General features: G+C 27.1%; 2 protein-coding genes across 2 annotated transcripts; one reads left to right on the top strand and one right to left on the bottom strand.

Annotated features, from left to right (window-relative positions):
• Positions 1-219: 219 nt before the first annotated feature.
• Positions 220-3542, bottom strand: LOC129609767 (BCL-6 corepressor-like protein 1). Its single transcript, XM_055521885.1, has 3 exons — positions 3245-3542; positions 1716-1997; positions 220-572 (listed from the first exon to the last, which is right to left on the bottom strand). Exons 1-3 carry the CDS (start codon positions 3540-3542, stop codon positions 220-222), a joined length of 933 nt encoding a protein of 310 aa, XP_055377860.1.
• A 9521-nt stretch (positions 3543-13063) lies between these two features.
• Positions 13064-15382, top strand: LOC129609768 (bromodomain-containing protein DDB_G0270170-like). Its single transcript, XM_055521887.1, has one exon. The coding sequence runs from the start codon at positions 13064-13066 to the stop codon at positions 15380-15382; it is 2319 nt and encodes a 772-aa protein (XP_055377862.1).
• Positions 15383-16842: the final 1460 nt, after the last annotated feature.

The raw sequence follows: 16842 nt of genomic DNA on the forward strand, positions 1-16842 counted from the left end.
GAACTGAAGCATGATATGACATGGTACTGGTAGTATGAAAATAACAGATATTTTCTAGTAAGTACAATTATAAATTTCTAGTAAACACGCAAGGAGTATGCAAGATTGAACGCTATATTAAAAGTAACTATTATATTTTAATGTACGTAAAATATTTTTTATTAATATTAATTAATTAAAATTTTTATGAAAATTTAGTGAAACGATATTGCTATTAAATTAACCACCGTCTGGGGTTGGTGTTGGAGTTGGTGTTGGTGTAGGAGTTGGGGTCGGAGTTGGTGTTGGCGTTGGAGTAGGCGTAGGTGTTGGTGTAGGTGTGGGTGTTGGTGTAGGTGTAGGTGTTGGCGTAGGTGTTGGTGTTGGCGTAGGTGTTGGCGTTGGCGTGGGCGTGGGCGTTGGTGTTGGCGTTGGTGTAAGTGAATTAGTCGGTGCTACTGTTGTGAATGCATTAACCAAATTAAGCTTTTGAGTTAAGTATGAAGCTATCAATGTTGGAATTCCTGATCCAACCAATAATCGTACATCATCTTCAGTTTCCAAATTGATAATGTTTTCTGGTGTAAAATGTTCTTTAGTTGGTTTGCTTCCCACAAATGACAAAGCAATAAGCAAAAATATTGTTGTTAATAATAATTTGTACATTTTTAATTATTAATTGCTTGATTGATTGAGATATTTTGATGTTGAATTAAAGAAATTTTCGTCTTTATATACCGAAAAAAAACTTTAACTTTGAATAATTCAACTACATTCCAAAAGTAAATACTCTGCATTAAAAGTGAACTTGAATTTGAAAAAAGAAATTAATTTAAACAAATGTTTTGTAGCAATTGTTTGTTTTTTTTTGTTACATCATACCCTTGATCCAATTGACGATTAAATTTTTAATGGTTAAATGTAAAGAGAAAACTGACTGATTAAACAAAAAAATTAATCGTTTTTAGAACTAAAATGCAAATGCGCAGCTCGAGCGTCTTCTTTATAAAAGTTTTATATTGAAAATTAATTTGTGTAATAATTAGGGTTTGATTATTAGGACGATGGAAAAGAGGTTTTTATGTAAAGAGACATTTTCAATAGGAATGCATACAATATGGTTTGTACTTCTATAATTTTACTTACATTGTAATTACATAATGTAGATATAAACAAACAATCTTTGAAACCTTGAATCGGAAATCGCGCAAAGACCTGTTATAATTCGAAGTTATGGCATATTTAAGGATAGTTCATAATATCAAATGGTAAAACTGAATGGTATTAAATTTCAATATTATGCAATTAATATTTTTATCTGACCAACTTGCTTGAGAAAAATAAAATCATATATGTGTGTTACTATATAATTTCGTTTTGGGATCCTTGTCCTGTTAATTGCCTTCTTAACATGGACATTTTCATATTTTGTAAATTTTTCGTATGAATTGAGTTCAAAACGGACCCATTTTAATTTTATTATAGTTAAAATTCAAATGAGCTTTTCGATTTCTGCGTTAGATTACTCAAAACCACAAGTAGCTTTGCAATGTACTGACAACAAACGCAGTTTTTACTCATTTTGTGATCATCATGGAGATGTGAAAAGATAAAAAAATTAGATAAAAACAACAACCCTTATACTTTAATTAAAAGTTTTTATTTTTCTGTATTATATTTAAAATATGTTCAAAATTCATTTTAATTTTCTCCATTTGACTCCACATTCATTTAACCTCCGTTTGGTGTTGGAGTTGGGGTTGGCGTAGGAGTTGGCGTCGGTGTTGGCGTAGGTGTTGGTGTTGGCGTAGGTGTTGCTACAGTAGGAGCAGGTGTTGTAGATGTAAGTGAATTAAGAAATGCTAATTTTGCCGCTAAAATCGCAGCTAATAAGAAACGTGGTTTACTTGCTAATTCCCTTTGTATTTCTTCATATTCGGCGTTTTCAATAGTTGGTAGATCACGTTCTTCAATCGCACCACATTCAATTTTTGAAAATAACAATGCTGCGAACAGAACTATTACGATAAATTTAAACATTTTCCTAAATTTTAGTTAATCTTCAAGAATATTAAAATATATTTTTTTATTGTTGCTATTTAAATTGCGATACTAATTCTGATTCATTAAAAGGATTTGTTCTGGTTTATATACAGATTTTGGATCTTCCAAAAAAACAATTATGTAAACAGAATGAATTTTGCATCGTAAACAAATAATATTTTTAAATATGATATAAAAAAATATGTGATTAAAAATTTGACATCGGAATCACGAACTATAGGAAATGAATTTTCATATTTTACGGAAGCTTTAATATTTTAATAATAATTCTTAATAGCATAAGGTAATAAAGGTCAAAATTAGGTCTAGGTTATGTTAACAAATATGTTTTTAGAATATTTTGGCATTGATAGATCCGGATATGGGAACTCACTTTAAGTATAGCTTGAATTTAAATCTAATATTGTGATACTTAAAAAATTTTCTTTATTAATTGAAATCATTTCTCGATACAGAAGAACTCTTTAGAGATATTATGTAAATTAAAACATGGGCACCTGTATTTATAGTTCTGTGTTGCGTTGTTTTTCAATGCTGTCCCTGGCCTATATTTGTATAGCAAGTCAAACCTTTGTGAGAAATTTCAATTCTTTAGTTTCTATCATTCTCAAATTATCATTTGGACAACATGCACAGAGATTCTTTAAATTTAATATGCGTTTTACTTATGCCTTGTTGACATATAAGCGTTTTTTTAATAATGAATGTTTTCTGGCATAGAATTTTCTACGCTAAATTAAATTAAGCAAAATAATATGGTTTAGCCCTCCTATAATGTAAAATGTAAAATTTAATAATATTTTTTCGCTATTAAATATTAAATGCTAATTATTGTGTGAATTTATAACCCTTCATCATTGAACTAAATAATTATTTGCCTTACCATTCCGGTAATTCCACTGTGATCTTAAATGAAAATCATGGAATTTTACATAATAAATTTTCTTTATTAATTAATTTTCTTTTCTATATAATTAAAATAAAAAAAATTTTTAAAATTGATCTCTTTGCAACATTAAAACAAAATTTATTTGTATACTTTAACCAGAAATCGTTTTATGTGCTCGATTAAAAAATTCGAATAATGGTGCTATTGACAAAATATTGTCGAAATTATATGACGGCGAAATTGTTTCCAAATTTATATTAGTTTTTCCAAAAATTGCATTTAAAAACTTTTCACTTACATTTAGTAAAGAACCTGTACTTGTAAATTTATCAGAATTATTGTTATTCTTTAAAGATTCTTTTATTATTGTTGATCTATCAAGAAGGTTCGTTGTAATGGCTAGTAATGAATTAAGTTTGTTAATATTCTCCATTTCCAATTCTTTACTATTTAAAGCTTCAGTTAATAAAATTTTTGTTGAATTTAATGATTCACACAGTGTTGATAAACTATTTGCAAATGCAATTGTGATATTTTGTTTTTGAATGTAAGTGGCTGATGTTATACTTTGTATTGTTGAGATTTTCTGTAATGCCAATGTCGTAATCATATTTTCAATTAGATTTGTTAAATTTGTAAAAATATCATTTATTGATGTTGTTATAAGTGATGATATACTAATTTTTGTGTTTATTATTGTACTAAATGTTGATGGTGCCACTTGTATTTCTGGTGTTTGCAGTACCGTACTTGAAATTGCAGATCCATTTGAAATGTAAATTATTGCAAAACTAATTAATAAAATTTTATTTAACATTTTTAATTGTTTTATAATGTTGTTATGTAATATTTGAAATAATTTATAAAAAATATGCTTATAATAGGTAATTTATAAATAGTAAGCTGTGCGTTTTTAGCGTATATGTGTATATTTTTGTTAACGAAATGATAAATTCAAAATGCACTCTTTAAAACAGTTGATTAAACTTAAATATCTAAAAATTATTACATTTTTGTGTACATTTGAAATGAATTGAATAGATGAAGTAAAGAGTGAGTCAACAGAAAATGAATTGTTTATTAAGTAAGATCTGTTTATTAAAAAGCTGAACTTAACCCAAATTATATTTCAAAAATTGGAAATTTTTTTTCAGGAAACTTTATGTATTCCGAAATTTTTTTCTAATTCACCGAATAGAAAGTAAACATAAGTTTTATTTATGGATCATATTTGTTTTTATTTATTTTCATTTATTATAGTCTAGTTCATTCTCTAGAATTAGATTGAGTTCAGGTTTGCAGTTCTTAACAATTCAAAAAATATAAATACTTTGGATTACACTGGGTGTTTCGTATAAGATGGCGAAAAAATTCAAGGATGATTCTTTGATTAATTAGCAGCCAAAAATTGTATTGGAGGAAAAAAGATAAAGATTTTGAAAAAAAAGATTCTAGATTTTCCTTGCATATAAATAAATGCTTATAACTTCGGAACCATACGATATGGAATAATCATCGAGGGCTAATTTAACAGATAATTGATTGCTCTCTATCTTCGGTTCTAAAATCGCTACAGCTACAGCTACTTAGATTTGAGCCACTGTTTTCGAAATAAAACTCCTCAAACTCAGAACTTTTGTTTTTTTTTTCTGAAATTTTTGTAAAAAGCTCAAAGTTTCCCAAAATTTTTTTTAGAAGGAAAACAATCAAGGGAATAATGATGGAATTCGACAACTTAATCGACTAATTTCAATAAGTATATTAATATATTTCATTATGGCGGGATATTTTAATCAGCATATTAATCAAAAGTTGATATTTTGCTAAAAAGTGGGGTAAGAGGAAAATATCGTTAGCTATTGCCCATTTTTTTCTCAAAGGGAAATTGTGAGTGTTAATTTAAAGTTTCATACTGTATTACGCTTCATGAAATTCAATATATCAGTTAAAACATTATAACTTTAGTTGTCAAAATTATTTTGAATTCGAATATAATTAATTCAATTCCGAAAAAATTTTTCCTTTCCATATGTTATAGATAATAAAAAAAGTGTGAGATGTATGATCACGTATTTAGTTGAAGTTTTATTAAAGAAACTTAAAAAAGATGGCAAAAATATTACAAAGTTAAAAATTATATTTTGTATTTAAAATTTCTATTTAATTTCACAGATTTTACAAAAAAACAAAGAATAATTTTTTAGTTCAAATAAAAAAAATGAATATTTCCGAAAAGTTTAAAAGAAAAAAAAATTCTTTGAAAAATAAATAGTTTTTTAATCGACTTCCTTACCCAAGGATATGTACACAGGTTATTCAAAAAGAAAATGAAAATAAAAAAAAAATAACGAGGAAATTATTAAAAGTTATTAATGGCCTCCTTAACATTTCAAAGAATATTTTCGTTTTTGATTTTTTTGTTTTGCTATACATGATTTCTTGAAAGCACAACGTTTCATATTTTTTAATAATATAATTTTGAAAGAATAAAATATATAAAAATATTATTTTTATAATTATTTGTTTTAAGACCTCAAAAATTATTTTTTTTTTAGCCTTCATAACTGTGTGATTGCTTTAAAAATCATTTTAATTTCTTGCTTATGGTATATTTTTCTTTTAGTACTATTGTATGCTATTATTTTCATTTTAAAAATTACTCATATAAACATTTTTTAAAGAAATAAGGTGTTTATTAATATATTCTTCATAAGTTGAGTGCCTGTTAATAACACACGTGTATAACACATTGCAAGAACATAAAATGTCCTTGTAATATTGTTAAAAATTTTCTTTTGAATTATAAATGAAATGTATTTTTGCTTTTTTTTTTTAAAAGGTTAAGTTCATATTTGGAATATAAAATTTAATAAAGTTTTAATATGGAATTTTAATTGCAGCAATTAAATATATTGGTATTTGGTTTTAATTTTTTGCATTATAACGAACTCTTATTACAAGTCATTGCTATCGTGCAAACTAGCATTGCACGAAAGAGCTAAACCATCATTTAGATGAAAAAAATATGCAACTATCTGAGTGCTAAGCAAAAATGCCATCATTTTTATATAAAAATAATTTAAATCATCGAAAAGTACAGTCCTAAAAGCGCCCTTACTGATACTAACATCAAAACAACTAGAATTAGAGTTGAGACACACAACACCCTATTAATCGGCTCACTCCTATCGCAATACGTATTCTGATAAGGAGTATTGAAAAGCTTTATACCGACCTCAAGCTAATCAAATTTTCTGTAAATATTTTCTTAGGTTGGTCTTTGACTGATATTGAAACAAGAAATATTGTTACTCTTGTGTTTTATTTTTGTGTTAAACATTTTTTTTTTTTTTCGTGGGGCCGGAGCTTCTAGACCATTCTCATGTTAACCTATAAGATATTTTATGATTGTCACCCTCGTATAAATTAGAATTATATCCACGCCCCCAACAAACTGCAAACCATCTCAAGCTGCGAGACCTATATCGGGGTCACAAAACCCCTTCTGAAGCATCTCAGCCGTAGGTGAGCCATTCATACAACAAATATTGTACCGTTTCGTCTTGTTTCAGGCAAAGATGGCTGATCTCACCCTGTAGTATTTAAGTTTTACTTTTGTGAATTTAAAAATACAAGATGCGCCGTAATATATGCAATTTTTCTTATAAAGTAAATTAGATAAAATAATTTAATAAAAAAATCAAAACAAAAAAAAAGAAAGAAAACGACAAAAAATAAAATAAAAATTGAACTTGAATTTTATAAGAAATTGAAATAAAATTATTGTGGGAATTTCCCCAAAAATAAAAAAAAAAACAAAAAGTGAATTGTTTGTGGCCTGTCACTACTCTTTTTCTTATTTCTAATTAAATATATTTGAGTTATTGTTGAAAATTTTTTAAAAAAATTTAAATTGTTCAAAATTACGCATAAACGAACATTTTTTTTTAATAATTCATCTTTGATAAACTAAGAGTAAGAGAACAACAAAGAAATTTTTAGTTGAAAACTTTTTTTTTAAGTTCATTCAACAAATTTGTATGGTATTGTACAGTTGCCACTCTTTTTATAATGCTATATGCAAAATTATCTGAACGTGTATTTGGTAAGGTCATAATATGGGACCTTTAAAAATAGAATACTGTAAATAAACATGCATTCCTCGGAATTTCATAGGGTGGTAAATTTTGTGTATATAAGCCAACACATGACATAGCCAACAGTGCGTTTACTAGACTTTTCGTTAACAATAAATGACAAAGTATTTAATACAGTTTAAGTATAATCATTTGTGAGCGATTACCTTTAAAGTTTAATAGATTTTTAATTGGCCCATGAAATCTGTTCTATTTTTATTAGAAATTAAATATATTATAATATATTAGTGACCAGCAATTTTGACGATGTCAACTGCGGAATCATACAGTCATTAAATTCATAGCTTAAAGATGTTATACAGGTATACTGCGTTTTCGAAAAATAAATAATGATCGTCTCATATTATCAACTTGCGATTTTAACATTATATCTTAGATCAATTTTCAATTTCAATAATTTTTGATGCCTAAACTTTTCCTCCTTCATTTAAATACACTTAATATAAGAAACTTCTTTTAACAGTTACTTTAATTTTTAAAAAATTATTCAAACTTATTAGTATTTTTAAAATTTTCAAATACTTTCAATAATAGTTTGTTATATTCATTCATATATACATTAAATTTCAATAAAGAACTTGTCATAAAAACTCAGCATACAATGATAAGCAGTTTGGCTTTTAAATAGAGCTTTGTGTTTCTGATTTTCCCACAAGTAATTATGACCTTTTATAAGGTTAATCATGCATTATTGTGATGAAAATATAAAATCAAATGAAATAAAAATTAGTTAATGATTCTATTATAAAGAAATAAAGGAGACCAAGAAAAATAATTAAGAATTTTATTAAAATTTCAAAGAGTTTATAAGTTTTTTAGTCTTAATCACTTTAATAATTTTTACGGGATTTTAATTAAGTAAATTTTGAAAAATAAAATTTCTTAGTTAAAATTAAATTATGTAAAGTTTAAATATTAAGTGAATTATGTAATATCATATACGAATGGTTATATAACATTAACATACTATGTCTATTATTTTATAATGCAGCACTTTGTAGGAATGGCTACTGCCGAGTAATGAAGGCGAATTTGCTTAACATAAAACTTGTGATTTATTATTCGGTATTATAGGAAAATTGGAACCAAATTTTAGGGGAGCTACATTTTAATCTAACTTATTAAAATTAATTGAAATTTTAATTTTACGGTCTAAATATCGGAAATATATTTTATACAGTAGAGAAGAATGATCACACTAATTTGGTTATCCCATCCCAGATCACATTGATAATCAGCTCATCGATCCAATTTTTGTTGAACTTTATAGGTCAAAAAATTTTAATTAATTTTGTTGTGATGCATTTCGATCAGATTTAGTTGAATGAAATGTTCGTTAAGAAATTATGTGAATCTATAAATTAAGTAATTTTTATAAAAATTCTGATAACTGGAATTGTAGTCACGCTTAAAGTTTTTGAAAAAATTTATTTTAAAATTTTGGAAATTTTTCCACTCGAAGCTAATATAATTGATTTAAAGAAATTTACTTGATTGCCACGAATTCATTCTTAATTATGGTTATTTATTCTGGTTCTGACAATTGAACTTAGTAACTATATAAAATATTGGTAATTTAATTTACGGATTAAATCTTTTTTATTGTCAATAATTTCATATTCAAATTATTAACTAATATAAGTAGCTATGTTATTTGAATTTCAATATGATAGTGTCTTAACTTAAGGTACCTTGTGGTGGCATAAAAATTTTTAAATAAATGCACCTGATATTTCATTTTACTACTTCCACCTATCATAAAATTTTTATTTTATATTATTATTTATGGCAAGGTCGTTTCTGTGAACAGTTGTTTTTTTTTTTCTTTTTACTATTTTTATACGCTAAACTAACACTATATTATTAAGTACTATATTCGTAAAAGTAAATCAACATAAAGTTGAAAAGTATGCTATCTATTGTCATACACATTAGAAATATTAGAAAAAAAAACAGAAGTGAAAAACAAATGAGAATATTTTGAAAATTTTCATTATAAGGGAATACGACATAAAATTTAACACTTTGGTTTTCAATCACTTCACCTATCTGTATACTTCTTAAAGCTACTGAAGAAGGCGCACTTCGAAGTTTATTGTAAAGCTACCGCTTCATTTGTAATACTAACAAAAAGACGTTCGAGATATAATACATATAGCAAATTCTGCAACGGATTAGCGTGTTTATGATTCCTCTTTGTACGCTATAACGAAAACTGAAAAACTTATCAAATGAAAACTTATCAAACGAAAAGTGAAAAACTTATCAAATGAAATTGCATGAATCTCATTAAATTTCTACCTAAGCGGCTGTGCGAATAATTATGACACTTTAATTCAAAACTTTATTTAATCACCAAAATTCGAATGTTACACATGTCAAGAAAATTTTATATGTCAACGAGTTTCATTATATGGAACTGCAGCAAGTCCAACAATATGTGGTACAATATGCAATTATGCAAATTTCTAAAGCAGTTGCCATGGTACTTGAAAATGTTTTTAGTTATAACTTGAAAAGTATTAAAACTTCATAATATTCGTTCGAGTACCATAGAGTTGGCTTGGTGAACAATATCTTTAATTGATTTTTATCGACCGCATTGCATATAATAAGGGAGGTTATGTGATGGCATCAAATAACTTTTATTTAATAAAAGTAATTTAAATTATTAATTTTATATAAAATTTAAATAATTTCGCATGTTGTGTTTTCGATGGGAACGCACTTGTCCATGGTATAGAAGAGAACTATTTTTATACAGATATCGTATTGCCTGTCTGTCTCTTAGTCTGTAGGTCTGTTTGTCTGTGTATGCTCGTATCTATCCAAGTATGGCTAAACCAATTTTGATATTATATGTGATCCTACTTCGGATGTAACGGATTATGTCACGGATTGACAAATTTTTGGGATATTTCAAGTTTGGGAAACTTGATCTTTTTGCGGACCAATTTTTAATTTTTGCGCATATAAAGAGAAATAATCGATCAAATCAATCAATAAAATTACTTGAAATTTGATATTTAAATTTGGGGTATTAAAACAGTAAACTTGTAATTTTTTCGGAAAGATTAAGACTCGGAAAACTATTAGGCTCTACTTATATTTTTTACTACTTTATATTTTTTACCATATCTACGGAACTAATTGACGAAATCCCTTAATAATTAATATATGAGTTATAGTTTTTACCGAAACTAACTGACAAACTTTTTATAAAATTTGAATGCCTCAAAGCGAAACTCTGCTAAGAGCAAAATTTACATTTTTCTAAGTATGCTTACGAACTATCTATAAATTCTTTTCTAGCCTACGAACATTCTTAAAATTATGTAACACATTTTGGTCGGTTATGTGCTGACTACATCAAATTTTTTTTTTGTTTTATTTTTACAATGTTAAAAATTTTTTAGGCCAAAAAATAATTTTTTGATTTAAAAATTTTCTTGATTTTTCATTTAAAAAGAAAAAAAATTTTCACACAACTGATTTTATTTTATTTCGTTTTTATTGTTTTTTTTTTTCATTTGTCTTTAATTAGTTAGTTAGGCGACGAGTAGGAAATAATGTATTTTGTATATAGTGCAGAAAAGAAAGAGTGGAACAAAAGAAAAACCTGAGAAAATTTCATATAAGAAAATTCTGTGGGTGGTAAGGTAAAGTGGTATTTTTCTGTATGCTTTAAAAAAAATGTTATAAAAAGTTTTAAGACTAAAACTGTTGGAAGGTAAAGTAGATGCAAATAATGCGTATTAGGGGGAATTCTAGTATATAGCATTAGTAAAAATAATTTTTGCGGTTATTCGATGTTAAAATTTTGGATATAGTTTAAGAAAATTATCCGTGACTAAAAAATAAAAACAAAAGTGAAAAAAAACTATAATAAAAATTATTTTTATTATTTTGGATTTATGTCAAATATAACTTTTTTTTATGAAATTCAAATGTGAAATAGAAATAAATAGAAATCTATTATAAAATTTGAAAAAAGGATTAAAATTTTAAAACTTAAAAGAAAAACAAAATTTTATGGTTCTTTTATAAGAATTATGGGATTAAGAAAATCACATCGCAAGGTACAAATTGGAATTTATTGGAATTTTTGTTTAAAATATTCAACTGGTATTTTAAGTATAACAATAAAAAGAGGGTGTTTTAAAATAATATGTGAATTTAGTGTTTAACTCTAATTAAATTGTTGAAAATTTAAAAGATATAAATTGAAAAAATCCAAAAAACAAATAATGGTGTAGTTAAAATGTAAAAATAATTTATTTTGCTATTTTATGTATTTTTGGTTCTGGTTTGATGAGTACTGTACTAATACGAGTTTCACACATTAATGATTTGACATAATTTTTACATAGAAAATAAATAAAGCATTGTGAGCACTATAAATGTTTATTTGCTTGTGCTTGGATTATAATTAAAGAGCGAAGTCTTTGGGAATAACTGGAATGTGTCTACAATTTCAACGATTAGATTCACGCCAATGAAAATAAAGATAAAGAAAAAAAAAAGTTGTCAAAATAATTTTATTGTAATTTCACTTCCTTGTTTCTCGCTAGTAATTAAATACACAGTTAATTAATTTTAATAGAATTACGCAAAAATTTTTATTTTTTGTTTGTTTTTCACAATTACTATGATCTAATAATGTTAAAAATGCGAAAAAAAAAATAATTATGGTTAAAATTTGATAATTTTTTCTTGCAAGTATTTAATTTTCAATTACTTAAATAAATAACTAATTTATAATTTGACCAATTATATTTCTGACGGACTGAAAATAAATTTCATTCCAAAATTATGAATGTGAAGGAAGTTTTTCATCATAAATGTACAAAATTTCTGTATTCATTCAAATATTTTGAGAAAAAAATTTATTTTATTGAATTATTTCGCTCTCTTATATTTTCATTTAGTTCATGTTGGACCCCACATATTGTAAATATATTAGTTTACGTATGAAAGCTAAATCCAATTATTTGTTTATTAAAAATATTGCATATAAGATGTGACATGGTGTGACAACACATATGTCACAAGAAAAATAAAATCATATTTGGGACAAAAGTTATACTCAATTAATTTTAAGAAATTCGGTCAATGAAAATGACCGAAAAACAAAAGCAAAATATTTCGATGTCAAAAACATATTATACTAGTCTTATATTATATAATAAATTTTTTTTTGATTTTCCTTAAAAATTTTTTAAAAACGAAAATTTGAAATTTATATGTATTTTAAAACTATTAAAAATATGTATGTATAGAGAATTTAAAGAAGATTAATATTCAAAGATTAATGAGGATTTACAAGGATAATTTAAAAAAATTGAGCTTCCATATTAACCAGTCCAAAACGTAGTAGTAAGGGTATTAAATTTAAAGTGAGTTTTTATATGAATAATTCCTATTAAGCAAGATTACGTTGGACCTAAAAAATTTTTTGTGGAAGATCTACACTAGTTATACCATCACATTAGTTTTCCATGGTAATCAATAATTTTACGATTTCTCAATGTGTGTTTATAATTTTATATAATAGGCTTTCAAAATGTTTTTCCAAGGAATTTTAAAAGAGGTTTTCATAGGGAGTATAAAAATGAAAATTGCTCACAATCTTTATGAGCTTCACAAATTTGTTTGCATTACGCAAATAAAAGAAAATTTTTATAATCGTAGATTTTGATCTAACATCTAACTAATAATTTGTGATCGCATTAAAATATTTTTTAATACGTATAACGACACCGCATTACTGATATTTTAATAAATTTTTAACAAAATTACACAGTAGATGCACTTACATTTATTAATAAATACTTACATAATAACTGTAGAATTTTATAATTATTAACAGCAATTTAATTAAATTTTGTAATATTAGAAATAGTAATTAATTTTAAAGAAAATAAAATGACAACTAACAAAACTAATTGAAATATAAAATAAATATTAGGTGCTTATGTTGGTTTTGCAGATATCAGCTGGATGTATAATTCTGGTAATTATATGCACATTAGGTTTTCATGTTATTGTTACAACAGCAACAACTGCCAAAATAGAGACAACTGAAAAATTAATAGATTCAACTGAGGAAAATGAAAAACAGCATGAGGTTCTTGAAAAAGCTGAATCGAAAGATAATAAAGCTGAAATAATTAAACATATTCAACGTGTTAATAATGATGGAACTTATACTGTTGGTTATGAAGCCGATGATGGAACTTTTAAAATTGAGAGCCGCGATGTTTTAGGGAATGTCAAGGGAACTTTTGGATATATAGATTCTAATGGTGAAATTAAAAGAGTTTCATATACAGCAAATAATGGCACCGGTTTGAAAAACAATCCACAGACATCATCTGAAGAGATCCGTGAGAATCCAAAATTCAATCGCACCTTATTGAGTTCAACTACAAGACGACCATCATATCCTACATCATCATCGCCTGCAACAGCATCTACACGAGGCACAGTTATACAAACAATACCGAGACGTTTAAGAATATTAACCTCATCTAGTACATCTGAAAAACCTTATAAAGAATATTCACCTTCGTCTTCACCAGTTGTTACTGGAGCATCAAAAGCGAAAGGAAATGATCCCTCTAGTACTATTGGTACTGTTGTTTATGCAACTTCAGTTCCAACTAGTAAGTCTTATGTTAACATAAGACCAACTCCTTTACCTGGAACAAATATACGACAACAATTATCAGAACAGCAAATATCTAGACCGGAAAAACTTGAAATAGATCATCATGTATCACAAGTACAAATTTCAACTAATCGAGAAATTTCAACATCTAAACCGGTAACGGAGGATGTGGATGAAAAAGATGAAGAAAAACTAATTATACGTGGTAACACACTACGAAGACAATTGAGTCAAGATGCTGACTCAAATCTTTTGTATGGTCCATCAAGCGCTTCTATTAGAAATTTGCCATCAGGATTATCTTCTGGGCAAAAGATTCCGGCTTTAGTATTAGCAGCTAGACAAAGAGCCTCCCAAATACAAAGTACTATTAATTCACACGCCGAAAAGTCTTACTCTAAGCAAAATGAAAAAACAAGTTCGAATGCTGCAGATGAGCCGACCACACAATCAACTTCTGAACATACATATCTAACACAAAGTCCTGTTCAAGATCAAATTCCAGCGAATAAATTAATCCACCAAAATTCTGAACAAGAAAATAGAGTTTTAAGGAAATCTGAACATCGGCCACCCCAATTTGTGCGAGTGCAAGGTTCACCCAATGGAAGGCCTAATGCTCCTCAATTTGTTCGAATACCCTTACCACAAAGTGGACATGAAAGTGAACAATATCTAAGAGAAACAACACAAGTATCTTCAAAACCGGAAATTGTTGGAGAGCCAGATCCAGTTGGAGTTGGACAAGTGCCTCAACATTTATATTATCGGAGACCTCAAGGTCCTGGACCGCAAAATTTTTATTATCCTTCTCCACCAGTTCAGCAAATGCCTCAACAGCAGCAGCCGCTTCCTCCGCCAAATGGTCCACCGCCAAATCAACCTGCTCAACCACAAGATCAAATGACAGGATTTTATCCACAAGCTTCACCTGTACCATACTACTATAGAGGCGGACCAGTGCCAATACCTGGGCCATATCAGTATTATGGCGGATATCCAGAACGACCATTAACAACAAGAGATTTCGAAAGACTATTGCAATTACTAATTCTTCGACACCAATATCTCCAAAGAATATCAGGTCCCTATGGTCCATATGATCCTTATTATGGTGGTTATCAATTTTCAAGAGCTGCTATTCCACCTCCTGTTTATGGCCCGTATGATGGCAGATTTCCATACAGGCCATTACCGATTCCACCATATTTAGAACATGAAAATATGTATCAAGCACAAAATCAAATACCACATCAATCTGAAGGCGGACCGCAAACACCATACGATTTGCAACGTTTAATGCCAAGAAAAAAACAATATACACCTAGATACTTCGGATTACAAAGTAATCAAATAGATGATTTTGAAACGGGACCAGCACAAAATTCCCCAACAGAAACAAATTATTTACCATCTGACGTAAGAGAAGAACTTTTATATAGAATGCTAATGCTTGCTTTACAATCAGAACAAAGTGCAACAAATGCGGTCGTAACAAATCCTGCTGTTTCAAATTCATTAACAGATTCTGACACAACTTCAACTACAACGAAAAGCACTGCACCATTATCATCTTATAGGAAACCAGTAAGAAGTGTTCAGATTTTAGGTGAAGAAAATTAGGTAATTAAAATTTAAATGTAAAATTTTTTAACAATATTCATTTATTCAGCAATTTAAATTAGAACTTGATTTTATAGAATTTAATTTTAGATTTTCCACTATAGAATTTCAAATACATACATATAAAATATGTAGTATAATGTAAAATTTTCAAAGCTATTGAAAATAGTTAATTTTGAATTTTGATAAATTGATAAGCAAATTAATTAAAAACAGAAATATATATGAAAATATGTGACTGAATTTCATAAAATAGTAATTTTAATTCTTCTTTAATTTTTCAGTTATTTTTGATAATTTAGACAGAGTCGAAAATGTTAATACCAAAAAAAAGTATTCAAAAAAGTTTTCTTTGAATAATGCAAGTTTTTTTTTTTTTTTTGGAGACTTTTCCGGATTGTAATAATTCTGCATGAAATTAAAGATGAGAAAAATCTATGAGGCAAAATTTTGTCTATTATTAATTAACTATTATTAGCAATACACAAAACTTGATATTATTTCAGGCTTAGAAAAAAGTGACGCAAGAGCTTAGAATGAATTTTAGAATTTTAGGCTTAGAGTGAAAAGTGAGCAAGTTACAAAAAAGGTCTAAGTTAATAATTAATTAAATATAGGGCGGATTGTAACTTAGATCTGTACAGCTTTTGGGAGATTAAGGGAAATACTGAGTATTTCCCTCACCCACAGAAGAAGGGAAATACTGGGAAACTACAGCTCACATCGGCGGAGTTGCAATCTGCCGGGCCGTTAAAGTTATTTGAGTTCATCAGGAGTATGAGTTTAGAGGGGGTTTCACACCTAGTTTGAGTTCTGATTGTAAAGCATAATAGATCTTTTTTTACAACAATAATAATGCAAAAATTCAATGAATTTTGCAATAGATTTTGTAAAAGATTTAAAATTAAGCAATTTAGTTTTTCGTTAGAACAGCGATAATTTTATATTTCTAAAATTATATTTGATGTGGTAACTTTATAAGCCGAAAAGATAAAGAAAAAAATTATGTAATTATTTCTAAAATGAAACACTAGCCGAAATTATTTGCCATTTTTTGAATATAAGAAAAGCAGAAATCATAAACACTTAAAAGAAGTACCTATAACTTCAAAACCACAAACAAAATATTAAAAATTTATGCATTATAGGGAAAGAAAAAAAAATCGTACTGATTAAAATGAACATTTTAATATTTTTCAATTTTGACTATTATGGCGTGTGACATTTTTGTATAATATACTTTTGTTTGTTTATAAGGACTGCTACTGTTACCGCTGTTTTATGTCATTTTTGGTATACGATTTCGCTTAATATAAGAATTATTTCAATTGTTTGTTTTATTATTTTTGCTGTTAATTATATATAATATTTAAATTTAGTTACTTATTTCATTAGATTACGTAGCTCTATGCATATACATATATATATATATATATAAAATATATGTATAATTATTATGC

Source organism: Condylostylus longicornis, unplaced genomic scaffold, assembly GCF_029603195.1.
Source record: "Condylostylus longicornis isolate FDR11 unplaced genomic scaffold, ASM2960319v2 ptg000040l, whole genome shotgun sequence".
NCBI classification, from domain to species: domain Eukaryota; kingdom Metazoa; phylum Arthropoda; class Insecta; order Diptera; family Dolichopodidae; genus Condylostylus; species Condylostylus longicornis.

What these genes read in the sequence shown, in the direction of transcription:
- LOC129609767 (XM_055521885.1), bottom strand. Translation starts at nt 3,542, where the DNA reads ATGATTACGACATTGGCATTACAGAAAATCTCAACAATACAAAGTATA. An exon ending in TGATAAATTTACAAGTACAG is followed by an intron (nt 1,998 to 3,244) that starts GTTCTTTACTAA and finishes TTATCGTAATAG; the next exon opens with TTCTGTTCGCAGCATTGTTA. An exon ending in AACTCCAACACCAAACGGAG is followed by an intron (nt 573 to 1,715) that starts GTTAAATGAATG and finishes AACCAACTAAAG; the next exon opens with AACATTTTACACCAGAAAAC.
- LOC129609768 (XM_055521887.1), top strand. Translation starts at nt 13,064, where the DNA reads ATGTTGGTTTTGCAGATATCAGCTGGATGTATAATTCTGGTAATTATA.